Consider the following 27724-nt stretch of genomic DNA (forward strand, 5'->3'; position numbering starts at 1 on the left):
TTGATATTGCCCACTCATCAAATGGGCGAAAAAAATACTAGGTTCTCATAATATTGTAGCATACTCCAGAATAGAATCCTATACATATTTACCTAAGATTAAATCCCATTGAACACTGTGTGACTTCCTTCTGAGTAGCTATGCTTAGGGTTGCACTGCCTGTGGCTAAAACCAGCAGCATACCCGACTGGTGATCAACTATGATTCTTCTCTTCAGCTCAATGCTAAAATATCATGTGGCTAGAACAGGTAGGAAACTTACAGTGCTTTAGAAATAGATGGGCTGCAGTAAGTATTAGGAGGCTGCAATGTAGAGCTTGGTAATTTTATATAATATCTGTATCCATCTATAATTGCTTTACTGTTTTGGCAATTAATCTTATGCAATTGCTGTTATTTTCTTTATACATTGTGCTGTATCAGTTATTTTGGTAACATTGCACTGCTTTCGATTTCCCTTTCTGTTCTTATGAAGTCATTTATTACTTCTTTAATATTTCCATATTGTTCATTGTATATCAATAATTTTATTTTCTTTCCTTTTATGAAAGAAAGAATGAGGCTGCTATTATATAACAATGTACTATCATTTCAAAGGGATTTGAACAGAAACTATTTCCCCGGTAAGATTCAGCTCAAAAATCTGGAAAGAGGGAAAGAAGAGACCAAACATTGACTTTTTTGTTTTATTCCAAAAACAAAAACACACTTCAGCAGCAAAAAAAAACATTGATTCAAAAAACAAGACAGACACAAAGAAGGGCCGAAGGGTATGGGGTGTGTTGGGTATGGTGGGATTTCTTTCCAGGTTTATTCAAGTTCCTTGTAGCGGGCAAACATGACTCGCCGCACAGCATCTCGGTACGTTTCATTCGATTGCCTTCTGCTGGGCCTCCCTTGGGTCCCTAATCCTGCTCCCCTCTTTCGACTTTCAGCCTGGAAAAATAAAGAGAAAGAGATTTAAAAAGCAGCTAGTTGTACTTGCACCTAGAACATTCACCAAGTGCACTTCTTATCACTAGGGAAGGAATAAACATTGCTTGGCATGTTACAGACAGGTCCAGTACAGGCATTCACCAAACTCATTTGGGTGAAAACTGCCCCTCCCCGCAAAACCCCACCCAAGGAGGCTCCTCATGTCTTTCCACTCACTGGGCAAAAATCAGAAAGGAGCCCCCATGCAGGCACATGGCGAGCAGGACTTGCCTGCACATGCACGCACCCCTATCCCTAGACAGTTTTAGCCCTTTGCATGTTCAAGGGAGTACCTGAACAATCAAAAGCCATTTCAAGCTATTTAAATCCTAGCTTAACAATATTGCTTTGAGTAAGGATAATGTACAGGGAATACATAATTTAATACCAGCTAGCTTTGCCTTAAAAATGCTGTAAATAAGGACACTTGAGTGTTTGGTCCTTTAAGTGGCCACGTTATGCCACCTCCATTCTTGGGGATCTTTTCTGAATCCCACCTTCAGCACCACAACCCACCTTGCTCCAGTATTGCCAACTACATTAAAAAAACCATACCCCTCACTTTCCACTTCAGTTAAGTGCTCAAGACAACTAACGTAACAGGAGTTAACAAAAAATATAACTAGAACAGAAATGTTTTCATGTGAAGACTCTGCTAATAAGGAGGACAGTTTGACTTCCCAGGGCAGGATATTCCATATCCTGGGTGCTGAAACCAAGAAGACCCTTTACCTCACTTCCACTAATAGCACTTCAGATGCCAGTATGGAGAGATATTGCAGGAATACTGTAAATGGTCGTAAGATGCAATAATTCAAAACAGTTGCCTTTGCAAACACAATAATTTTACCTCCACTGGTGACGTCATGCCCTGTTCATTGCGACCCAGACCTGAACCTTCCTTCCAGCCCATAGCCTGCATCATACGGCTTCCTTTGTTATTGCTCTCCAGTCTTCCTCTATCTGAGGGCTTGTAGTCACTGCAAACAAATGTAAGTATGCTGGCATGAATAAACTTTCAGGAGCATATCTGCCTTAGAAATTATTGTATAAGCAATAGCGTGTTTTATAGAGGCAAAGAAACTTTAGGAGCCGGGCTGTTAGCTGCCTAAAGAATGAGCATCTAGGCCAGGGTGCATTAATTTTAATAGATCTATTCTGAATAGAACTTAGCTGTATACAACTGAAAGAGTTGGGAGACACTTCAGTTCCCACCATCACCACCATCTGTCAATGCAGCAAAGCCATTACCTCGGCATCCCTGTAAGATAGTCATTGAGCCTCTAACAAAAAGAGATCACACTTTGCAAAGCAGCCTGTTTCGCTGTTAAGGAATAAGCTGGCAAAAACAACTTTGAGATAAGAATGTCCCAATACCTTTCAGAATTCCTGAAATTCTTCGGTCGTTTTCTCTCTGGAGAGTTCCGTTCCTCAAATCTCTCTCTTCTGTCACCTCCTTTTTCTTTAAACCTTCCCTTTATATTAAAAGGCAGAGTTAGTGAAGATGGCATCACAGATTTTCCCTCCCAAAATGGAGATCTTGCATCTCCTCCCAAAATGCACTCATTCTCAAAAAAAAATTTTATTTGTGCAACTAACCTAAGGAGTGGAGAAAAATTCCCCAGTAGTCCCTCAGTACTGCAACAGAGCATCTTGCTTTATTTTCCAGACATTTCCAAACAAGCATCTACAAGAGCCTACCCATCTTATTAACTTTGTATTATCAATGTAATATCAAAGCACAAGTATCAGCCACTTTGATCTTGCATCTCCATATAATTGAAACCATTTGGTTATCTTTCAGGGTGTTTAATTTTCTTTGGAAGTGTGGAATGAAGTGCTAGCATTAAGGCAGAAAGGGGCCTGACATTCAGATCCAAGAACACCTCTGCACACTGAAAGCAAGACTTTTCTGTGGGCATAAATTTAGCAGTCAGAGTCTACATCTTCTGACAGATCCATTTTGTGTCTCTCCCTATCAAGGCAAGACGAGAGCCAGTGCAGTCTCTGTGAACAGCTAAGAGAAGAGTCCCTAGGGCTGGGTGTTTATAACAAACCATGTTCCTACACGATCAGGTTGCTTAATTCTTTCCCACTTGGAGCCTTTATTGGCACTTGACTTTATTTCTAAATAGCAGGTAGACTAATGGCGCCCAGAAAAACAAGGTAAACAACAGCACTCTCCAGATGGCAAGGGAAATCTCAGGGAGGCACAGAGGTTACACAAAGGAAAGTTCTCAGTATCAACTGATGGTGCTGCTTAAGGCTGTCACGGCATGACAAAAAATTGGATAGATGATGGATGATTGTTTAATTCACTTTCAGGAGTCACTTAAGCCTAGAATCTAGATACCTGCTGCACTGTGTGTGTGTGTGTGTGTGTGTGTATGTACACACACACACACTTCCAAGTAAGCATTGGTGGGGCACACAGGGAATTAGTGTTTTGTTTATGCAGAGCCACAGCTGCACAGGACCATACAAAGCAGATGTAATTACCTCACGTTCTCGCCTCTCCAAATATGCAAGCTCTTGTTCCGATTGTTTTATTTTACGATGAATTTCTAGGTTTTGCTGTAAGAAGCAAAATGAATGAATAGCTTTTGAATTGTCTCACTTCATGCAATGAAAAATATTTACTCTAGCCATGTAAAATGTTTAGCCATTTCTTAAGTTTTGTGAGATAGTAGGATGTATGGGCAACAATTGGAAATAAAACGAAGTGCTATACTGAATTCCAACAGCTGAGTACATATTACTACAAAATAAATATACCTAAGAGTACAAAATGAAAGCAAAGAAATTAAATTTATTCATATCCATTCCGTGTATTGCTGTTCCTAAAAAGACAGCTTTTCGTTCTCTTAAAAATGGCCACCTGAGGCCTTGTTTTGGCTGTCATTGCCAAATGAAGCCTGGGCACCAACTTGGTGGAATGCCCTCCCCAGAGAAACTCAGCAGGCAATGACTGTTCCCTTTCAGGTATAACCTGGGATTTTTAGGAAGCCTTTGGCTAATCTAACACTGTTGTTGATTTCTCACTGTTGTTCTGATTTTTATTTCTGCTGAGAAGGGGATTGAAAAGGTTTGCACTGAGCTAATTTTTGGGAAAGGGAAAACAGGATCACAATGATCATCTAACACTTTCTGATATCTTCCACAAGCTCACATGTACCATCCTCTTTCCTCCGTCCCTTTTCAGTATGAACCATGGTTTAATGCTACACCTGCCTTGCGATTAACACAATCTGAAACCAGGATTTGAAGCTGTTTTCAAAAGCAGGCATAACACTAGCAGATCACAGCACTGAAAAGAGAAAGGAGTGCATTCAAGCAGGACACAATACAGGAAGGAAAAGAAATCAGGAAAAATTACATCTTTGAGAGGCACTTGTGAAATATGGAGAAGTTTTATTTTATGCAAGATAAAGCATGAATAGCAGATTCTCCTGAACGGGTTGCTTTTTTCCTTACTTTGTGAAGATTGGAAAGTTGCTGATGCTTGATCAGGACTTCTTTATTTGGAAACTGTCTCCGGCAAAGTAAACATGCTAACTTATTCCAGTCAGTCAGCTTTTCTTCATCATTTTCAAGCTTCTGTGGCCGTTCCTCCTGTTGCACTGGTGGCCGTGGAGGCTGTGGCTGTGGCTGTGGTTCCTCTTCTTCCTCCTCCTCCTCCTCATTGTCACTGTCTCCACCATATTCTCCTAGGAGTCCTATCAGAGGATTCACCACCTTTGGCTGAAGGGGCGGGGGGGGGGGGCAGAATGAGAACCACATGCAAACCAAAGCCAATTCAGTGGATCAGAGGTCTTAGATGCCTTAACCGATGTATTACTTGGTCTAGTACAGTTGCTAAGTGACTAAGCTACAATCAGGGAAATCCCTGGTTTGAATCTCGCCTCTACCATGAACTCACTAGGGGGGAAACTGATAGCCAAAATGTAAGAAGACAAACGGAAGGAGTGCCTGCATGCAAAATAAAGATAATTGGGAACTGGTACTATTGTTGCATAAATTTGACTTTGACTCAATCCCTGATTGAAACAAGAGACTGAAATGGTACAGGCCATTCAACTAGCTCACAAGTTGAATGCAACATTCTGCTGCATGTGTAGACCAAATCTAAGTCAGCACTGCTGTCTCTTCTGTCTTGCACATGTTGCTCCTGTTGACATGTTGCTTTTTTTCATGCACACTACATGGACAATTTGAAATCTGTTACAATTTCTCCTCATTTTCAATCAATTTTTAAAAATTGATATGAAGAGAAATGAAATCTAAACAACTTAGCCCATCAAGAGAAACACTGACAACAAAATCCTATGCATGCAAGTTTATTCAGAAGTAAGTCCCACTAAGTTCAATGGCTCCCACTTGAAAGTAGGTTTAGGGATACAGTCCAAGAGGCCCCCTAACCACACAGCAGTCCATTCAGTGTTGCTGCAAGAAAGAGGGGGACAGGACACTTTCCCTGCTACAGTGCTAAGAATTGTTACTGACTAGCTTACTACAACATGCACCAGACAAATTTCAGCAGGACAGTAAGCCTCATACTTGATAAGATCAATAAATAATAATTAAATGTTCCAGATGACAAACGCCAAGTAAAGTCCTTACTGGGGGTGTACTCTCTTCTTTTTTCAGTGTTGGAGGTAGTGGTTTTTTAAAGACATCTTCTGCAGGAAGTTTTTCTTCTGGATTCTCATTCTGAAACATTAAGACTGGGAGTTAAAACTTATTGCCAGCTCAGCTTCCCCACTGACTGCCTCCAACCATTTTTATTACTAGTACCTTTACTTCCTTTACAGCAACAAGCATAAAGGAGATACATGCTTTCTTGTCTCTCTCACTTTTGCTATCCTCAGTTATACTCTTTTGCATCGAAGAATGACAAACTGTGGCTGAGAGTCAGAGGGTGTTCCAAAGGGATTGTGTAGCTGGTAGATACTTAGCAAACAGCGCATCAAAGCTGTAAGGAGGAACACGTATGCCAAGTGTTGAAATCTGCTACTGGCTGTATGAGATGTTGAAAATATGCTTTCAGCTCCTGTTCTTGAATTCAATTAATGTTGCTCTTCCCTCCCTGCTCAGATCAAGTCAAACTAGCTTTTAAACAAGGGCAAGTGCAATGCACTCATTTACTGGGTAACTCTTAGCACGTAAGATTCTCTGGAGATTACACAAGTATCAGACCAGATTGTGCATGCAAACTTGGTATTTTAGATATCCAGTTTACTACTGGAAAATTCTCCTATTTGTTCAGGATGAGTCACAGGAAAACTAGAAGCTTGAGCAATTTGAGGAAGCAGCCTGTAAATCAAATTATAGTCCTTTGTCACTCTCAGAACTTTTATCTCAAAAGAAGAAAATAATATTGACAGTTATACTGAACTATTTGTGCCCATTTATGGGCTTACTAACACCTCCCTTGGAACTCTCAGTTCTGGGTGTGAACTGGGCTTTGCTCTCCTGGCAACTTCAGGGACTAAATAGGATTGTACGTTTTCAAGAGTGAATGGTCATTTTTAAAATGTTGTCTACACTCAAGTGGTCTGATCTGCAGTGTACCATCTCAACAGTCCAATGAATCATAGTATTTTCTACAAATAATGATTTTTATATTTTAGTTACTTTGCTTGCATCTTTTAAACTACACACTTAGGTTTAATGGCACTTGGTTTCTGGATCCACAAACCCGTGCCCTCCTTTAAAAGAGTGTTTGATCTGCTTGTTTTTATGATCAAGTGAGCTTTTGTGCTCATTAAGAAGCTGGGTGCCTTAAAAGGATTATGAGTTTAAAAGGAAATTGGATTATCTACAGGTTAAGCTAAACCCTATCTATTGCATATTTTGCAAATTCCTAGACTTGCCTAGCTGCAAAAGCAAGCTTTGACTATGGCAGCATTAATCTTTGGACCATGCCAATTTGTACAGTTCATAAGAATGACGATGGCGCAGATATTTTACCTTGGCTGACTTGTTTCTGTGCCTCTCTCTTCTCTCTCGGTTATCTCTACTGGATGGCTCATCTCGTTCACTTGCCCTATCCTGGCTCCTGCGCCTCCTCCCAGTATGTGGTGGTGGGGATGAAGATGATTCTCGACCCATTGGAACATCTCTCTGGAAGGAGATATTTGGTACATGTTTAGAGAATATTTTCCCCTGGCACTGAAATGGCAAAGTGAGCACACACATGCACATGCCCTCACCTGAGTATTGGGATCATAGTATACTCCTGTAATGGGGTCAAAATAGTTTCCAGTGTCTGGATCATAAATGAATGTGGACACATCGGAAGAAGCTGAGGGGGAAAAAGAAGTAAGACAAACATCATATACTTCTGAAGATGTCAAACATTATTTAAATAAAAACAGAGATGGCCCAAGACATTCTGGTGTTCGAGGGGGAAGATTCCAAAAGGGTTGCCAGGATAATAAATATATATTACACTAAATAACTGCTGTTGCTTAAGGATACCCTGAAACTCTGCCTTACGGTAAGGACAGTCCTGAAATAATGGAGTAATGCTTGGGTAGAAATTATCCTGCTCAGAGACTAGATGATGAGATTTCAACCTAAAAATTTAATAAGGACGAGGTGACTAGCACTACACATCTCTGCACGTTATGCTTCAATGTACTTCTCTCCAAGGAGTGAGAAGGTGTCACTTTATTTGCTTGATAATTTCCTGAGGCCTCCAATAAGTGTCAATCCAACAGAAGAGAACCAGTCAAATTATAATCAAGTCAGGTCTTGGGGTGCATGTAAGAAATTAGTGATTGCATTTGGTATCACTTCAAATACCCTTTCTAAGCTGGTAATTATGTGGGGCAGGGAGAGCTAACTTTTCAGCCAAAGACATTCAGTCATCCCTCCCAAGGGCCTCTCAGCAGTTTCAGAGAGCTCAGTCACACACATACACTTCTCACACACAAACACAAGTGCAATTAAATACGGAAACATGTGCCCTCTCATATACAAACACATGCAGACCCACATACACAAAACCAGTACTCTCAGCACTCCCCACTCCAGCGCTAAAGGAGAGGGGAAATGCTGGCTTTTCATCTTAAAGACTAGGCTTAATCTTCAGTATCAGTGCTATGGTACATAGTGCTGAGATCAGAGATAAAAGATTCCTATGGCTACCTTTTGGAGTAGATCTCTAAAGAACAAGCAGAGGGATTCTATCTTCCAATTGCTCTCTAAAGGATAGATAGCTTGATCTCCTGATCCCATCAGGTGATAAGAGTTGTGGGGACCAATGTCTACTTCCTATGACTTGGTAAGCCAGATATGGCTCACAGGCAAGCCACATTTAGAGCAGGGAAGCCTTACAATTCTACACTCGATTTGGCTGAATTTTTCATGTCAGAAAAAGTTCTTGCAAGATTTTGCAGTCAGAATAAAAGTCAAACAGGATCAACACATATTTCCACTGAAAAATCTCCGATGTCCAATACAAAATCCAAAAAAACCCCCAGGAAATGTAAGGCTGGTGTACACATTTCATTTTGTTTCAAAACATACTCAGTTTTGAAAAGTGCATTTGCAAAAACGTATAACTGTTATTGGAAATGTCAACAATTCTATGGGCAGAATTCAACCAAAACATCTTGTCAGCACAAGGATTTCCATTTGCACAACTGGACTTCCTCCTGCACCCTCCCCAAATCTGCTCCAGAGGATTGGGGAAACCCCTAGAATAGATTTAGCGGGTGCACAGGGATAGAGGAGGGAAGCATGCTCTGTAGCACAAGTAGAAATATATACTGATGGAACATTCACACCTGTACTTTGTTGGATATAACCCTATATAAGGAACGTTTTTAAAAATGGAATAAGGACCCTGAGCTTTCACAAGTAGAAAGTGACCAGAAGAACACAGTAACAAGAAAATGAAGTTGAGTCTTACACTCTGATCTTCGCTTCTGTGAGTCAGCACATCTCCTGTCACCTGTGCCCCGTTTGCCCTAATACAGAAAAGGCATTTAAAAACACAAACCAAGAAAGCAGAACATCTGGTGGACATTTCCCCACAATTCAAAGTACTTCAGACTAATCTGCATATACTGGGTTGTCATGTAATAAAAGGCACCGATGTATGCTTCTCTGACCGAAATGTGCAACTCAGGAAAGCCAGTATGTGGTCCCCTATTGACATCAAAAGGCACTAAATCAGATCAGATGTGCATTACCGAAATGCCTACAGAAGAGATGACTTTTTCCTGCTCATCATGGAAGAAGATTGGAAGAGCAGTAATCTAAACCAATACTGGAAAATACAGGTAATTTCCCTAGTGGCAACTTCTATAGAACAGTTAAGAATGCCAGCAAACACTCATAAATCAAACTCTTCAATCCCTCAGTGTCCTCATAGCTGAGAGGCAGGAGTCAATTCCCTCAGAGTGCCATCACAGATTGTACTACAAGCATACCTGGCTATAGCGTGGAACATCACCATGGTCTCCATATTCGTTTCTAGCAACAGAAAGAGAACATCTGAATTAATACCAATTTAAGTTTTCTGAAGATGCTACATGCATGGCAAGTGTTACTTTTGCTTCACTCTAACGTTACTAGTTTCAGTGGACAACAAGAAACTTGGCTTTACAGCTCAGTCAGCTGTTGCTTATGTTCACTATGATTACCTTCCAAATGGCTTAGATGTGATATCACCACATTGTTGCAAAGGAACTATGAGCTGAGTTCAGCAGCACAGCCACCTTAACAAGGAGATTCAACTGCATATAGTCATAACACTACTGTTTTGTTTTGTTTTTTTGTAAAAAACGTCCTCTGCAAAACTTCCCTCAAATGTATAATCAAGCATCAATCTGAATGTTTTGGTGCCTGGTGTAAAAGCATATGTTAATAACACAGAGTCATAACTGTGTATTTTTAGTGAGGTTTCTATTACCTCCTCTTTCCGGTGGCTAGGTTTACATCCACAGCACGGCCATCTATGCTGATTGGGGGATCCAGATCTTGTAAAACCTTCACTATGCGGACTGCTTCCTGTGGAGACAAGAATCCAGTTGGGGGTGGGGGGGGTGGGGAGACAAGTTTGAGCCACTAAGCCAGAAATAAGTTGTCACAATAATAATAATTTTATTATTTATACCCCCACCCATCAAGTTCCTCTAGCGGCCCTAAGTCCAAGTGAGTCCCACCCATCCCCAAAGGAGCTCTCACTTTCCTCCTCTTGGTCACCAGTTCCCTCTGACACCAGTTGATCCGAGGCATACTCTTTCTCTTGGCCTGGCCTTTATGCCCTGAAGAAAAAGCTCCAACCCAGACTATGAGACATAGCCACAAGGAGTTCAGAAGCTTGGCTAACTATAGCTCAGCATTACAGGTGAAATCAAACAAATTAGGTACTCTATACCATGGTTTTCTAAAGCAAGTCAACTTCAAACTATGGTTTATGAAGCTGGCTTGTTTTTGTAAACCATAGTTAAGGTTAACCACAGTTTTGTGTTTGGAGGCAACACTGAGTTGCGCTTAATAAACTATAAAGTGGAAGCTTTATGGCCACATCAGGAGGAAGAGTATCCTCTTAATGCATTAACTATGCAACCACTGCTGGCTAGCCTGGGACAGAGAAGGCAGAAGAAGTTGTTCCAATATTGGAACTAAACATTATACACAAAAACACAAGCCAGAAGGGGGCTCCGTCACATAAGAAGATAAAGGCACAGGAAAACATCCAGTGTTGCTCCAGATTTGACATAATTGTTCTTCCTCTCCTTCCCCGTGAAGCACATGGGGGGGGGGGGTACAGGACGGGTGACACTGTTTGCACAAGTGTATGTCTACCATAGAATTGTCAATACTATACTGTGCGGTGGTGGGTGGTGAATGACAACATACAGCATGAGAGTCCAGTTCAATGAAGCCATAGGTGTAGCCCATCCGACCGGCTTTGTTCTTCATGACACGCACACTTGAAGTAGACAAGCGGACGTAGGGTGCCAGAAGTCCTACAATCACTTCCGGCGGAGTGAAGCGAGGGATGCGTTTTAGCATAATTGCTGATACAAGGAGAAAGTGAAATATTACTTCAGGAGGAGAAATGTACATCAACTTTTCTGTCATCCTGTGTCGAAAGCTCCTGGTATTAAGCTCAGCTGACTTGAAGACTACCCAGTGTTAAAATCAATAATGCTGCAGAACACAAAGAGAATTCTAAACTGCAAGCTTCAATTCAAGCCTCTTTTTGCAAGTTACTCAAGTCCAAGTGTCCACTATGAACTCAGTCAGCGAGACCAAATGGTTGCAAGTATAATCTACTTACTTTTACTCTCATCCTCCTGATGTTTGGTTTCCATGGATTCTCTTCTTGAACCATGTTCTTGGTTCTCCCTTCGAGGTGGGTACAATTCAGAGTCCCTTTTCTTTTCTTGTGAAGGCCATTGTTCCCTACTTTCATCCTTCTTGGGCTCAGGTTCCTGAGGTTGACTTCCCTGCTCAGAAGTAGGTTTCTGAGGAGAAGGTTCCTGTGGAGGAGCAGGGTCCTTAGGAGGTTCTTCCTCTGGTGTTGGCTCCTCAGATAACTCTTCCTCCCCCTTTTCAACCTTTTCTTCTGTTACTAGCAAAAAGTAAAACAAGTGAAGCCCTGTCTGCAGTAACCACTGTATTAAAACTGTTCTTTTAGTCCCTTATATGTACTAGTGAAAACTGTTTTCAGCTTAGCCGTCTACATATTATAGACTTGTTAGTGATAGGCAGGATCACACTAACAAACCAGATGCAAGGATCAGCATAAACATGAGTAGCACCACTTGTTCCTCTAAGTCTCCATCATTAGCCTTTAACAGCTTGGGAGGTAATTTCTTCCCTTCCTCTCTCTTTGGTAGTGCCAGCTTGCCAACATAGCATTACTGAAGAGAGAGTCTTTGGATAAAACACTGCACTGTCAAGCAAGAAAAAAAAAAAAAAAAAAAGGATTGCAACTCATACAAACTTAAAGACTGTTCCAAGTCTGGACCAATCTCTCTGTCAAGGAGAGTGCTTCACTAGTTTTAAGTTAACCATCTGCAGAAAGGAACACAATAACTACAAATAATGCTGGCAATATTTGCTAGAACATCATAGTTGAGGAACCTACAGCTCTCCAGATGTTGTTGGTGCTAATGGGAGTTGTGGTCTACAACATCTGGAGAACCACATGCATCTCTGTTTTTTATTCACTTAGAATTCACACTATTTGTTTATTTAAATGTCAATTAAACAAAAGTGGGCTCACCATCTCTTGGAAGTCTGCAGTAATAACAGGATGAACGATACCCTACTGTGGACACTTTACACTGCAATGAAAGAGGCACAGCATGAGGGAAAGACACTTAAAATGTTTTTCTCCATCCAATATACTTTGTAGCTCTTATACAAATGCCATTGCTTTATTAAAGCATAAGCTGAATGTTGCATCAAAATGGGTGTGTGCGCTACCACCTACATCTCCAGGGTTGTTGGCATCTGTCTGTTTTGAGAGACAATGGAGTGCGCCTCTAGGGATGAATTGAAACCACTGCATTAGGCAATACATAAGGTGGTCCTGGGCTGCCCAGATGACAAGACCTTGCTGATGTGGTCCAAAGGGAAGCAGAGCAATATGTTTGGCACCAGCTTGGCTATAGGAGATCCTGGAAGGAGGCATCTGACTGTCTTAGGGCTCCACTCCAGATCTGTGTAGGGTTCACTCCTAAGCCTTTTCTTGTCCCAAAGATATCCCGCAAGAGAGCAGAGGTTTGAGACCAGAGTTTTCCTTCTCCTAGATTGATGAGGTTCTTCTTCCCAGGTTGCTGAGCCCCATCTGCCCCAATCTCCATGGTATTGTGCAGATAAAAAGCATGATGTGTTGTCATGCTAGTGTTTACCCAACTCTTGAAAGTGGGAGCTAAATGAATTGGGGTGGGTGGGGGAGGGATACTTACAGAATGACACATTATGCTTCCCCTGCCCCCCAAATTACACATTATTGGAGAGATGCAAGCAGGCAGCTCCCATGCATCTGCTCATAGTGTAGTTTAGACCTTAGGCAAGCAGCACCAGTGCCTGTGTTATTAAGAGGTCTTGAGTTCAATGGAACAAAATCTCAAAGCTCTTGATTATCATCACTCCTCATTGGCAATATCCAAGTCTTATGTTCTTCATTGGAATTTGCTTGTAATAAAACCTGCTCTTGATCAAACTACCTGTGAAGCTTATTATCTTCATTGTTTACAGCAGCCCTATATATTACAAAACATTTTGCAGTAGTGCAGGTTCCTTCCTTTTAATGTCTGTTTTTAAAGTACTGCAGGTGCCAAATAATGCCCATTCTGCATTTGTAAGAACTTGATCATTTAGTATGGCAACTCCTACACTTTGGAACTCCCTGCCTATTGAGATCAAGCAGGCGCCTTCACTGTATTCTCTCTTTTTTGCACATACTGAAAACACTGCTTATTAGATAAGCCTCCCCAGATGCTTAGGAAGTTGAGGTAATTTTAATCTGTTTTAGGACTTCAACTTTTGTATGTTTTAAAGTAGGGTTGGACATAGTAAAAGATCCATCGCATCCTGGTCACTGTCTCTTCGAGCTCTTGCCATCAGGACGGAGATACAGGACGATGAAGACAAGAACGAGCCGTCTTAAGAACAGCTTCTTCTCCAGAGCGATCTCGGCCTTGAATGGGAAGCCCGGACTTTGAAAGTCATCTAATCTCCCTTGCTGTATTATACTGTATTGTTTAATTAGTGTTTTTATGGAGCAGTCAAGTAATTTGTTGTCCCCGAAGGGGGGCAATGACAATAAAGATGATATTATTATTATTATTATTATTATTATTATTATTATTATTATTATTATTATTATTTCTTTATTTTACTGTTTACCAAAGTTGTAAACCACTTTGAGGGGTTTTTTTCTTCTTCTTCTTACAGTCAAGCGGTGTATAAATTTTATGAAATAAACAAATAAATAAAACAAATAAACGGGGGAAATACCTCTGGGATTTTTATACTAGACGCCAATTCACAAAAGCCTCATTTAATTCGAGGAAGAATTCTCAACTCAGAAAGCATCTAGTTTTGTGCACATTCCCTCCCCTGCCAATGGGGAAACCTTGGCAGCACCATCCCATGTGGGCTTAGAAAGATTCCACATCCAAAAAAAAATCACATTTATTTTCTCAGCAGAGGGATGGTACACATATACCCACAACATTCTTAGCAGCTGGAGATCTCTCCCCCAGAAAGTAGCACACCAACAGGATAGCATTCAACAACACTGTATCTGTTGTCTAATTCTCAATAGTCTTTCTGAGATAACTTGCAGTTCTCTTTCCATATACTCACACGCCTGCAGTGCCAGAATTCAGGCGACTGGCTGTATTCCAGAGTCACTTCTTTACCACCAATCACAAGGTGTCCCTATTAAAATCAAAAAGAGAAAGAGGAATTTACATGCCAAATGTAACAAAAAAAAAACACACCTGAAGAGGGACTTTATTGGGGAAAGTCATGTGGCTGATTTAAACACCTGAAATGTTGGAAATGAATGAAAACAAACAAGGAAAAGGTGACTTGCATTTCAGATACATCAATTCTATACTGCTATAAGCTGACAGAGCAAAAATCTCAAGTTAACTCTACAAAGAAGAGGCAAAATGGTATTGCCTTTAATAAAGGTTATACATGTGCGTGTTAAGAGGAAATGGAGATGATCAAACTAAGTTTTAGCCATACGCTACAAATACAGGCTGGACTTAATAAAGCAAATTTAATGGTAAAGACATTTACACTCTGATCCTAAAGAAGCCACTGCTTGTCTAGTTTGCCTGCCATGTCACTGTGGCACAGACATGCAACAGCATGTTTTAGTAGAGATTTTTGGAGTTGGAAGGGACCGTGAGGGTCATCTAGTCCAACCCCTGAAGGAATCTTTCACCTAGAACCCACAACCCTGACTGAGCTATGTTGTGCTGATATGACTGCTACCCAGTCATATGATATGAGGTCCAGCGCCGAGGGCCTTCTGGTGGTTCCCTCTCTGTGAGAAGTGAGGTTACAGGGAACCAGGCAGAGGGCCTTCTCAGTAGTGCACCTGCCTTGTGGAATGCCCCTCCATCAGATGTCAAGGAAATAAACAACTATCTGACTTTTAGAAGACATCTGAAGGCAGCCCTGTTTAGAGGAGTTTATTTGATGTTTTATTCTGTTTTTAGTCCTCTGTTGGGAGTTGCTCAGAGTGGCTGGGGAAACCCAGTCAGATTTGTGGGGTATAAATAATAAAAAATATTATTATTATTACCCCTTACCTGATCCTAAATGGTGCGTGGTAGTGCAGAAAGTCTTAGGGCTTAAAAAATAATAATTACCTTTTCCATACATGTATCTTAAGACTTGGATGCATATTTATTTCATTGGCAAGCTAGTTGCTTGACTTGCAGGCTGAACACAAGGCTTAAGTAATATCTTAAAACACGTCTCCCTTTAAAAGCTTTGTCAGAAAAGGTAGGTTACATCTCAAGAGATTCTCAGCAGTGCTCGTCTTATGATGAAAGCAAACAGGTGACACTTTGCCAGTTAGAATCAACTTATGAAATATTAAGAACTGAAAACTTGTGATGGCCTACATAAGAGGATTTAATATTCAGCTGATATGTGGTACTCAAGTTTATTAAAACGAAAGAAATACCCTGTAATCAGAACAGTCGGTTCCTTCAAAGGATGACTAGAAGAAAGTAAAATACCCGCCTCTCTACACTTTTAACCTGTCATCGATACAATTATGATGAAAAGGTGGCGGACACATATCTAGCACCATTTTTACAATACAGGAAATGCTTCTGGCACTAACACATTGCTCTTTACCGAAAAACAGAAAGAAACAAAACCGGCACCTTCTTTTGACAAAACACAAAGGAACAATCACTCCAGAGTTCTGTTATAAACTCCAGTGGGTTGGCGGACCTGCCAGGGCAGATGGGCTGTGTGCATGAAGGGTTACAGGAAGGCGGGGGGAGGGGGGAGTCCTGTCACATCTGATGGTACAAAACTGGCTCTTACCATATATGACAGCCCTTCAAATATTAGTTCCATGGAATAAAGGCAAGAGAGTCGTTTTAAGAAAAGCTCCCAAGATGAGAGTGTTTAACGTCTATTTACGGGAGATCTGCATATGTCCCATGACAGTAAAGATAAAAAGGTGCCTAGCAGATATAATTTGTTTTTCTTGATTCAATTTCCTACTCACTCCCTAGATAGATTTGTAATTTCCATCCCAAGTGATAGTCACAAGTGACTCCAATAATATTCTATTTAAATTAGCAACAAAACCAGTACCCCGCCCCATGGATATCCAAATCCAAACTTGTTCTCTATAATCTGGTTCAGACATCATCTCCCTTCAAGTTCCATTAGTCAGTTTTATCATCTGTGAGGATTCTGTGGTGAAACAGTATAGTGTAGCCCCAGCAGATATCCTACCACCATATTTGAAGTCATGCATTTCTGGAGTCAACCCAAACTAAAGCAAGCTATGACAGATCAAGCTAGTTAAACTAATTGTAAAGTTTTATTCAGCTAAGACTAAGCAACATACACAGATATATTGCTTCTAATTCCTCCAAGTCCAGGTCAACCCTGAGTTTAGTTTTTCTTCCTTTCTTTCCCCACTAGCCCATTCAGACAACAGCCTTTTATCTACTCTTGACTTTTTCCCTTCAAAATTTGAGGGTCTTTTCTGATTGGCTCCCTAAATTGTATCTTCCTCTGGGGATAACCTCTGGCCTGGCTGTTAGCTCATTTCACAGACAGGAACACTGCACAGCACTGCCTACCCCTTAACCTAGACTTTGTCAGACTCTGATGCTAAAACTCTGATGCCCTCCTGTGCTCATTAATTTGTTAAAGGGTTGACCTATGCAAATTTGCTACTAAATGACTGTATTGTATTCATCAAATCTTTTAGAGGTCTTACGCAAACACGTACACTTCTAAATAGGTACCAAGCATTACTTCTGCTAATTTTGTTATTTCCAAATGCTTTTAGCTATCATGCTTACTCAAAGCATGATTTATCAGTCATATATTAAATGAAAATGGATGTATTCTTCTAGTCCTACACAAATGAAAGAAAAACCAGGAGCCTTTGTTTTTACAACAATTTTTTACTTAAGTCAGATTATGACAAGCAAAGTATTTCTTGTCTATCAAGGCTAATTTGTTAACAGCAGTAATATACGAATTTCTTCGGTTTGTTGTGTATTTATGTTCTGATGTCCCAATTCAGATTCTCAAACTGAAGATCACAGTTTCGTTGCGCTCCACATATTCCTAAATGTGAGGTGGATTCCAACCTGGAAACAGCTGATCTCCTGAAACACAAAAAGCATTCATGAACAATAACATAGCTTTATTACTTATTAGCATATTTTTATATTACTTTATTAACAATCATAGTTACTACTTACCAGATGCAGTCATCAACAACAAGCTTTTCTTTCTTTATAAGAACCGCTTAATAGTGGCTGTGTTAGCAATGCTGCATTGACCTTGGATCCCTCAAAATTTCAAGAAGTCAGAAACTACATTAGCCTGCTCCCCAACTTCTTGCCATCACAGGAAAACACTCCAGGGAAAAGGTGTTGGGTGGGTTTGGTTTTTTTGAACCCTTTTCTATTTCTATCTCAGAGACTAAAGCTTTAAAACTCATCTCTGTACTTTAGCACATTTTTATAGGAAGGAGAATGAAGCACCTAAGTGATGTTTAACATTTCACTTATTTTAAGAATAATTTTTCTTATTACATTTTTATCCTAGCCTTCCCCCTGCTCACATGATTCCTTCAACCGTGCTCTGCCCAAGACGTGTCTTTATGCAGCTTCTATTTTCCATTCCCAAAACAGATTATACGCAGAGATTTTCAAGCAGTCTCTGATACATTGAGTTTTATTCCCAGACAGATCATCACCATAAATGGCACATTCTGGTAATAGTCAAAGGGTGACAGCCAATGTAGCATGGGAAGGCAAAAGAACTTCTCTTTTCTCTCCCCTCCCACCTGCAGCCCCCAACTGCCCTGGAGGGTTGGGGGACCCTCTGTCACAGATTTTGGGGGTACACAGGACTGTAGGGGGAAAGAAACAGGAAGTCCCATTTGCACAAGTGGATTGTCACTGAACAAGTGGGCAGATATCACTGGATATCAGCCATACTCACATACTCTTTCTTTTTAAAAATAAGAAATAAGAAGAGCCGATGGGAGGGTGTGAAATGTACACCGTTACATTTCTGGATCATAAAGCATTAATAATAAGGGCCAAATGACATGCTAAACGCAGAGATGTAAAAAAACAGCTTCTGGCGCATTCCATTTTCAGCAGAGAAGCACAGAGAGTAAACCTTTTTCACCCACTGCAACCACCCCTCTCCTTGCACTGCCGATATGTTTCCAAAACCCCATGAATGAGGTGAGGAAAAAGCAACTGGGGAAAGAGGCAAGTGCGGGTAAGTTTAAGTGCAGTACAGAATTGTCCTTTCAAACCTGCTTTGCTCTACAAAAAGCAACAAGTAGGAATTAAATACCTGGAATGTTGCGAACTTAATTTCAAAGATTCGATATACACACCCATATATCAAACTGCTTTGAAGATCGTCTCATGGCATGTAATATGGATGAGCGGGGGGAGGGGGAGGGGGACTGCTGCTTAAGAAAAGCAAGCCTAAAGCCCACTTCCATATCCTAGCAGCTGTGTGATGCGTGGAGCCCTTGCCATTGTTTCCTTAACTGAAATCTAGATATGTGGTCTTAATACATCTTCAGGAATTAATCATTCAGGTTTAAGTGTAAATTGGTTTACAACACAGTTACCATACGACTGCCATTTTGAAATAAAAATTAGTGTCAAGAAATAGTATTATTTTCAGAGAAAAATCCTTCTGAATTGCAATGTTAACAGAAAATGTTGCCCAACTCTTCACACTATATCTTAAAATACTTTCAAAATCCATGTAGTCTAATGCTCAAGGCTAAGGTTGATTAATGTTGAATCATTCCACAACTTTTAAAAATGGATGGCACACTTTGACCATTACAATTTGGGCCCTATTAATAGAAACCCGCACAATGCGGCTTTCCACTCTCCCACCCACCCAAAAACTGGCTTGGGGAAGATCAGACAAACCCCCAGAACAGCATGGGGTGGGAGGAGGGATTGATGCATGTAGTGAGCTGAAATGTTTGTGCTGATGGAAAAACTGAAAGTGTGACATTCCTCCCTCTGTTCTCCCTATCTGATGGCTGGCTGCTAAATTCATCAGCTTGCCTTTACATCAATCCAGACATTTGGGACAGGTGAGAACTACACAGGAAGGGGTGAGAAGAGGAAACTGCCGCCTGTTTAACCAAGTGGGTAACATGTTTATAAAACTGTACACAATAGGACATGCTAGCACCCAGTTTCTTCAGGTGTTCTCCCCACCACCACTCTGTTAAATTATGGCAAGGGTGCATTACTGAACAGAATAGGGAAAGCCTAGAGTCAGTGTCAAGCTAAATGAGGGTGTTTCCAGGCAGTTCCTAATACTGCGAATTTTATATTTATATACTGTAGGCTAGATGTGGGATGTTTCACACTGTCTCGCTTTGTGTCTGTGAACATCTTGCTATCTTTTGTCCACGCTAGTATCTATGTCACGCTGGAGTTAGGTTAGGGTAGAATTCATTTGAACAGCTCCTATCTTTAAATTTGTCTCCTTTTCTTTTCCCAAATCCCCTCTGGCTGGTCAGTTCAGGATGAGTCTTGAGCTGCCAGAAACTCTGGCTGATCACTGTGAATTCTCCAGGGCTTCCAATCCAGCAGAAAAAAATCCTCTTTCTTCTGTGCTCCACACAGAGGAAGCTCTTTTACTCACACAGGGAAGATTTTGAGGGAATTGGATGGGAGAGCACACACACAAATGCCAAAACAATTAGAGATTTAAAGCAACTGCAGCTGCTATTCAGTGTTGGAGACACTCTTACAAAAAGATGGATAATTAGTCTGCTTAAAGCAAATAAGAAAATGCACTTATTACCACAAATGTGGCTCTCAAAAGTCCTTCTAAATATTACTAAAACCCCTTTCCCATTCGCCACAATTTTAAAAGGCAGTGATAGGAAACTTTTTTTTTTTAAAAAAAAAGCATTACAGTCTTAAAGAAGTATCACACTTGTTTGTTTAAGCAGTATATTTACTAATAGCTCAGGGTGCAATCCAGTCACCGTTGTTGCTGTTGTTAAAACTTGCCCAAGGCAACCCAAAATGATTTACAACCAAGCTCCCCACAGATATATTAAAACCAAGTGCAGAGTGTTTTACATTAATACATCCCACCCATTTCTAAAAGCTCACAGATAGTTAAAGCCCTGGTTATAGAGATGTTTTTGCCTGGTGCCTAAAGATATATAATGATGGTGCCAGGCAAGCTTCCCTGCGGAGAGCATCCTGCAAACGGGCAGCCACTTATTGCTTAGGTGTTCCCAGAAAGGCGTCTGATCCAGCAAAAGCCTCTGCTAATAGAAGACCCAACTTGGGGGGCTGCAGGGGCACTGGCAAAAACTGCCTTCCTCTCTTAACAGATGGGTCCACTGAATCAAAAGCCCTTCTGAGAGCACAAGAGCACCAACTGGATTCCACCCTTAATATTTAAACATCTTATAACCAAAATAGCATTTTAGCACTTGCTTTCAGACATTTTCCCATTTTGCGTATGGCCACTCCCTAATACAAATATGTTTTCAGCCATTTTGGGGTCTTCTCCGTTTTTGTAAAAGGTAAAATTTGGAAACGTTCCTATTGAATTCAATGGGACTTATTCCCAAATAAATGTGTAAGAATGTAAATTCAGGAAATATTTTACACTTCAACACCTGCTGAGCAACCCTCAAACATATGCCTTAAACCCTGTCAGCTGCAGAAAAATCTGGAGTGTGTTTTAGCCTGCACATCTTGCTCAGAAGCAGCACTTGCCAGGTTTACCAATACTCATCATGGTCCTGTGTGAAATAACAGTGCATTTTAAAAGACACCAATGCACACATCCCGATCGCTGCACATCACAGGGGAAGATAACTTCTAGTGGGCAAGTTTGTATGCCATTATTATCTTCTTCTCAATGAGGAAGTCCAGGTTTCATCAGCACACCACTTAATTGAAGTATTATGATTGGATATTTAATTGGATGTTTTTTACTGGAAAATCAATTAAAATGATTTTTTTTAAAAGAAGAACACCACTTGAAAAACATAGGGCTCAAATATACAAATTCTAGAATACTCTCCAATGAAGAATACTTCCAACACTCCTTTCTCTTGCTTGCACTCTGAGAAGTGCAAGGAAGTGGTTGAAATGCTGGCCAAAGTCATGCTTGGGAAGGGGCAAATCACCAAAGTCATCATAGCAGAGGAAGGTTCTCCATGCTGTTCTGGTATGGAATCTTAACAAACATGCTATAATAAAATTTAGTCATAGACACATACAGAGAAGCAGCAGACGTACACAAGTTACAAATGGAGCCACAGTTTGGGGCTCCTGGGAGAGAGGGCATTAATCACAGCAAAATGTATAAAAAATAGAATTTATAGCTCAACATCTCCTAATTTAGATTCTATTTTCAGTCACCCCATACTATGTGGGCACACCATTATAAAGGACTTACTGTGATCATGCAGATAGGAATTAGATGGCTGTCAAAGGACAAAACACAGGGTCAGCCTAACAGAGCATTTCAAAGATTTGAAAATGGGGGCAGGGAGAGGTTCCTGGACTTCAGACCCAACCCCCAAAGATTGAATGTTCGCTAATTTCAACTTGAGGGACGCGGGTGGCGCTGTGGGTAAAAGCCTCAGCACCTAGGACTTGCCGATCGAAAGGTTGGCGGTTCGAATCCCCGCGGCGGGGTGCGCTCCCGCTGTTCGGTCCCAGCGCCTGCCAACCTAGCAGTTCGAAAACACTCCCGGGTGCAAGTAGATAAATAGGGACCGCTTACTAGCGGGAAGGTAAATGGCGTTTCCGTGTGCGGCTCTGGCTTGCCAGATGCGGCTTTGTCACGCTGGCCACGTGACCCGGAAGTGTCTCCGGACAGCGCTGGCCCTCGGCCTCTTAAGTGAGATGGGCGCACAACCCTAGAGTCTGTCAAGACTGGCCCATACGGGCAGGGGTACCTTTACCTTTTTTAAGGTAGGTACAATGATTTTCAATTGGTCTGCTCTGAATAAAACCTGAATACCCCCTTGTTTGTGGTGGTGGTCTTTTTAAAAAATGCTGTTTGTAAGCCACCTTGGAAATATGTTCAACCTAAAAGGTCAAATTTAAATAAAAACAAAAACACAAAAATACAGAGTTTGTTCCCAAATTGCGCACAGGTTCATTTTAAAAACAAACTTTTAAACTTCTAATTCAAGGGGTTCCCTTTTGTCACAGGAGGCTTAGAAACAAGTACTGTAATCTGAACCTAAGATGATAAAGTTCCAAACTCAGATACTCAATGGGGGCCAAAGTGCCCACTATGGGGAATTAGTTCTTGAGGAAGACTTAAGGAGATGTGACAGTACCATATTGGAGAATCCAGAGATATAACTTACAAAGCACAGAATTTTAAGAAACTTTTTTAATGAGAGGAGGGTGTCACAAGATAAGCTTAGGGTCTCTACAGTTGCAGAACTATTTGTTGCTTTATTTCTTTGATGGTGTATTTTACTATGTCTTGTCTATTTTATAAATTTGATTAGTTGGTTTTTATTTTGTGTTCTGGACCCCATCCTTGTATCTGCATTCACAAAGGGCAGACTATAAATATTTTAATAAACAAAAATAATGCCTCTACCAACAGATGAGCACTCACTCAATTGTGTTGCATGTTAAAACTAGACCTTTGTGGATCAAAGGGCCGCAGCTGAACTAGTTGTTACTAGTATGAGCTTTCATTTTATTGCCATTGCCCAGATCTTATGGCAACTATGGAAAATGTAGGACAAAGTACATAGCAGCTCCAATAGTCCCTTGTGCTCTTGTGAAAAAAGCAGCATTCTCTGAGATGCAAGATTCGTCTTTTGCTAACCTGAACTAGTCAACTATAGTCTGGAAGAATATTATATACAGGAATCCTTGTTGTTACATTTGGTACAACTTTTGTGAGCTCTCAATGGTATTTTTAGAATTTCACTTACATCTTCTGCAAGCCCTGCTCAATTGCAAACACCCAGGTTCACACAATCCTTAGTGCAAGGGTATGGTGCTCTCTAAATGTTACAGGACTACAACTCACAACAGCCACAACCAGCATGACCAATGGTGAGTGATGTTGGGAACTGAAGACCAAAAATATATAGAGGGCATCATCTTGGCCATTCCTGCCACAGAGGGTCTTCTCAAAGATGTAACAAATTTATTGCGGCATACTTATTTTCTGGACCAGAGCCCAAGAAAAGTAGGGGGGAAATGTGTGACCGTTGTTTTAACAAAGCTAGGACAAAATACAGAAGAGATAGTGGTGGATGTGTCACTTCTATGCATGGTACAGGTTGCATGGAACCCAATAAAATTATTACAAGATCCACGTTTCCCACTAGTGATGAACAGATATAGCAAGATCAGTTGTGAGTAAATACCTACAGAGGGACAATATTTGCTGCAGTGATCTAGCCATTTGATGGACTCTACAAATCCTAAGAACAGCTTACTCATTAAGGAAAGTACACCTTCTGTAGGTGTCCACTTAAACTGGTGACCATGCTACATCTTTTCACCAGTGGCTGTTAGTCATGAGTGGATGTCACCACACTGCTTGAATCTTCCATTTCCGCTCTCCTGGGTACTGTTACATACCAACTTCTACTGACTCTTTGACCTTTCATTTTAATGCACACATTCCCCCCTTCTCCTCTCTGAACTTGGCATAACTTGCTATATACCAGGCCCCTTAAATTACCACTTATGGATCTAACAGTGGGTTTTGTCCTATGGAAAGATAGGCTACAAATACATGTTAGTGTTTAAGCTTCCGCCCAATTTTGTTTTTGTTGTGACAGACCAACACAGTTACCCTTTTGGAATTTGTCTCCATTTGCAACAGTTGTACTTGTCTTTCAAATGATTAAGTTTTCTCATTATCTCCAAAAAAAAAAAAAAAAAAAAAAAAAAGGTAAAGGACCCCTGACAGTTAAGTCCAGTCGTGAACGACTCTGGGGTTGCGGTGCTCATCTCGCTTTACTGGCCGAGGGATTTGAAGTTTGTCCACAGATAGTTTTCCTGGGTCATGTGGCCAGCAGGACTAAGCCACTTCTGGCGAACCAGAGCAGTGCATGGAAACACTGTTTACCTTCCCGCCATGGCAGTGCCTATTCATCTACTTGCCCTTTGACGTGCTTTAGAACTGCTAGGTTGGCAGCAGCAGGGACCAGACAATGGGAGCTCACCCCATCACGGTGATTTGAACCGCTGACCTTCCGATCGGCAAGCCCAGGCTCAGTGGTTTACACCACAGTGAACAGTTTGCCCTTTAAAAAGACAGTAAGGTCTACAGGGACTTGGATTTTATGCCCTTGCTTCATTGTTGTAGCCAAGGAAAAGGCCTGATCATTACTTCTTTTCAGAACCCCAATGAACAACTACATCTAACCCACAATATGTACCCAGCATTGGATCATGAGCTTTCAAACTGGTCTTTTAAAAACAGTCCTTACTATTCTTGTGATTAAGGAGATCCCAGATGTCAGATACTTGGATCCATGTGATAAAAATCCAGGAATAGACAAAGATGACAGCAATAACTTTTATGAAATGCAGGCGCAAGACGGCGCCAGTGAAATGAACAAAAATGTGTTGGCAGAACTCCATCCATGAGACTCCTCTGTTAAGAGGTGGGGAGGCACTTATTCCCCCTGTCCACGGAAAAGCTACTCAGGAGTAAGGTTACCAGATTTTTTTCAATGAATCCAGGGACACTTAAATAAATAAATAAATGGTGTGTGTGTGTGTAAAGTTATTTTTAAAAAATTAAGTAGTAATATCTTCTCTTCTGTGGTCTCCTCTGTTGCGCTGCCTTCCTCTGGGTCCCAGCCTGCTTTCTTGGAGGGCTAGCTGTGCTTCCACTCCCTCCCTCTCCCTCCTTGCACTGCAATCCCCTACAGGCTTACTCAGGAGTAAGCGTTAGCATAAACCCCTTCCTCCTGCTGCTGCCCTGCCCGCACAGGCGTCTCCTGCACAGGCACCAGTGGAGTTTGAGAAAACGACTGTGGGATGATCACATAATCACAGATTTGGAAAGGACCTCTGAGGGGCATCTAGGCCAACCCCCTGCAATGGAGGTACCTCAACAAGAGCAGCCACAACTTAAAAGAACATAAGGCTTCCCTGCTCCATTTACAACTATTGTGACACAGAAGGTACCCCCCCAGCCCCAGCCCACCAATCTCTCCCTTTTTATCAAAGGGAAGGGGAGGGAGGCAAGCAAGCAAGCAGAGGCAGCCTCTTTTAACTTTTTTAAGGTTCATTTTTTAATAAGAAGGGAACAGGAAAGCTGTTTAGGGGGAACCAACATAAACACCCCCCAAATAAACAAAACATTCCTCCCCTTTTATTTTTTGCTAGTGGGGGTGGGTGCAAGGGAAGAAAAATGAAGCAGCAGCACATAATGATATATAGGGTTGGGGAACCAAATGTGTGAGAAGACAAAGGGAGAATTGGGAAGAGTTTATGGGTAAGGAGGAAAAAATGGGGAGACAGACAATAACACAGAGAGAGGGGAGGGAAGGCAGTCCAATGTAGCTCACAAACATGCAGAATGGAGCAAAAGAGGCAAGACAATTTCCTCCACCACCACCCTTAACTTTGAAGCAACAGCCTCTGTCTGGGAGAGCGAAGGGAAGGCTTAAGGCAGCATCCTGCTTTCTGCCGGCTTGGTAGCTCAGCTCAGAAGCAGGCAGAATGCAGCAAAGGGGGCTTTTAAAGGCATGAAAAAGTGCTCCTCCTTCCTCATGAGCAAGCAGGAGAGACAGGGTAGCTTGCAGAGATGTCATGCAGAGAGGCTTCTTCCCTGCACCTCAGCTCTGCCTCTCCAAAGAGCAGCCTTGCCTCTCCGGCTCAAGCAAGCAAGCAGGAGGAGCAGGGCTGTTTGCAGAGCTGATGTAGAGGGAGGTTTCTTTTAGTGCGTCAGCTGAAAGGCATGAGAGTTGCAGCAAACCCCAGCTGCACCTCGAGCTCCAGAGGAGACCCTCTCTGGAGCGGTAGCGGATGATTGCTTTGGGCTCTGGGGAGGGTCTGGAAGTCCCCAGGCATATGATTAATCCAGGGACATTACATTAAATCCGGGGACATTCAGCGGATGGATTTTGTCTGGGGATAGATTGGTAAATCCGGGGGCTGTCCCCAGGAACTGGAGACATCTGGTAATCATACTCGGGAGAGTTGTAAGACCCCCTCTAACAGTGTGGAACTGCAAAAGAATATGCCAAAAAACCACTTTCTCTGCTCCCCCTTCCCTTCAGCGGTACCCTTTGCTGGAGCTTGGTCCTTCCACAAACAGAAGTCTAGATCCAACCACAATGAGTGTTGATAATTCTCAGAGCCCAAACTGGATTCCTGCGCAATGTTTGCCATCTTGCCAAAGGTTGCAGGCAGCTTTACCTACAGCAATTGCATGTTGATTGCCCTCTTAGAAGACAAAGTCCAGCAACTGAAGGAACGTGTAGCTACGCTCCAAAGAATTAGAGAGCTGGAGCTCTTCTTGGAAGCAACAGAGCACACCGTCTCCACCAAGGAGGAGACAGGGGACTCCCCTGAGAAGGAGGCTAGTTCACCAACACAGGAGCCAGATATATGGAGAAACGTGACTCAAAGAAGTAGGAGGCCCAGGGTTCGCTCTGATTGTTTAGAAATACACAATCGCTTTGAGGTCCTCTCCCCTAGCATGGAAGACGAAGAGCAGACCCCATTTGAGGATCTCTCCCTCATTACAGTTGATCAGGTATATGAAGACGAGCAGCAAAGTCAATCCTCAGGGAATGTGCAGGCGACCTTGGAACGGACAGCTCACGGAAGAACCGCGACCAAACCTAAGAGGAGGCGTGTAGTGGTGATAGGGGATTCCCTACTGAGGGGAACAGAAGCAGTGATCTGTGGGCCTGACAAGATTTCTCGGGAAGTGTGCTGTCTCCCCGGGGCTAAGATCCAAGATGTAACTGAACGACTGCAAGGAATCATAAAACCCACTGACAAATACCCCTTCCTCTTGGTTCATGTGGGAACCAATGACACTGCAAGCAATAGCCTCCAGAAGATCAAAAGAGACTACGAGGCTCTGGGAAGGAAATTGAAGCAATTAAATGCACAAATTATCATCTCATCTGTCCTCCCAGTTGAACGACGTGGCCCAGGGAGAGAGGGAAAAATAGTGGAAGTGAACAGCTGGCTTCGCAAATGGTGTAAACAGGAACAGTTTGGATTCTTAGATCACGGACTGCAGTTTCTTGAAGATGGACTTCTGGCAAGCGATGGGCTGCACCTCACAACGGTTGGGAGGAATGTTTTTGCCAAAAATCTCAGAAACCTCATCAGGAGGGCTTTAAACTGACTAATGTGGGGGAGGGAGACGGTGCTCCTGAAGGTAGGAGTCTATCCACTGATGAAGATAATCATCCAAATGTCATAGACCAAATGGAGCAAACAGTACGCAGACCTAGTGGTGGGAGGAAAAAATCCTTAAATAAGAGACACGG

General features: G+C 41.8%; 1 protein-coding gene and 1 long non-coding RNA gene across 12 annotated transcripts in view; both read right to left on the minus strand.

The window, feature by feature from the left end:
* Positions 1 to 672: 672 nt before the first annotated feature.
* Positions 673 to 27724, minus strand: part of RBM6 (RNA binding motif protein 6) — a 56602-nt gene continuing 29550 nt past the window's right edge. For 6 of the 11 annotated variants that reach the window (XM_083429349.1, XM_083429350.1, XM_083429355.1 and 3 more), the window contains exons 7-21: positions 14320 to 14394; positions 12227 to 12287; positions 11276 to 11569; positions 10852 to 11012; positions 9899 to 9996; positions 9417 to 9459; positions 8894 to 8951; positions 7188 to 7279; positions 6946 to 7098; positions 5596 to 5685; positions 4450 to 4716; positions 3475 to 3549; positions 2353 to 2450; positions 1826 to 1955; positions 673 to 936 (exon numbers count right to left, since the gene is read on the minus strand). In XM_083429349.1, the coding sequence (XP_083285475.1) occupies positions 811 to 936; positions 1826 to 1955; positions 2353 to 2450; positions 3475 to 3549; positions 4450 to 4716; positions 5596 to 5685; positions 6946 to 7098; positions 7188 to 7279; positions 8894 to 8951; positions 9417 to 9459; positions 9899 to 9996; positions 10852 to 11012; positions 11276 to 11569; positions 12227 to 12287; positions 14320 to 14394 (1821 nt within the window). In that variant the 3' untranslated portion in view covers positions 673 to 810. The remainder of the gene's footprint in view (positions 937 to 1825; positions 1956 to 2352; positions 2451 to 3474; positions 3550 to 4449; positions 4717 to 5595; positions 5686 to 6945; positions 7099 to 7187; positions 7280 to 8893; positions 8952 to 9416; positions 9460 to 9898; positions 9997 to 10851; positions 11013 to 11275; positions 11570 to 12226; positions 12288 to 14319; positions 14395 to 27724) is intronic. The other 5 variants (XM_083429351.1, XM_083429348.1, XM_083429347.1 and 2 more) reach the window with 1 other exon arrangement.
* Positions 17116 to 21808, minus strand: LOC310672426. Its single transcript, XR_014508567.1, has 2 exons — positions 21667 to 21808; positions 17116 to 17342 (listed from the first exon to the last, which is right to left on the minus strand). It is a non-coding gene; the product is annotated as an uncharacterized lncRNA (long non-coding RNA).

The sequence above is a fragment of the Podarcis tiliguerta genome (genome assembly GCF_965153285.1).
Source record: "Podarcis tiliguerta genome assembly, chromosome: 2".
NCBI lineage: Eukaryota > Metazoa > Chordata > Lepidosauria > Squamata > Lacertidae > Podarcis > Podarcis tiliguerta.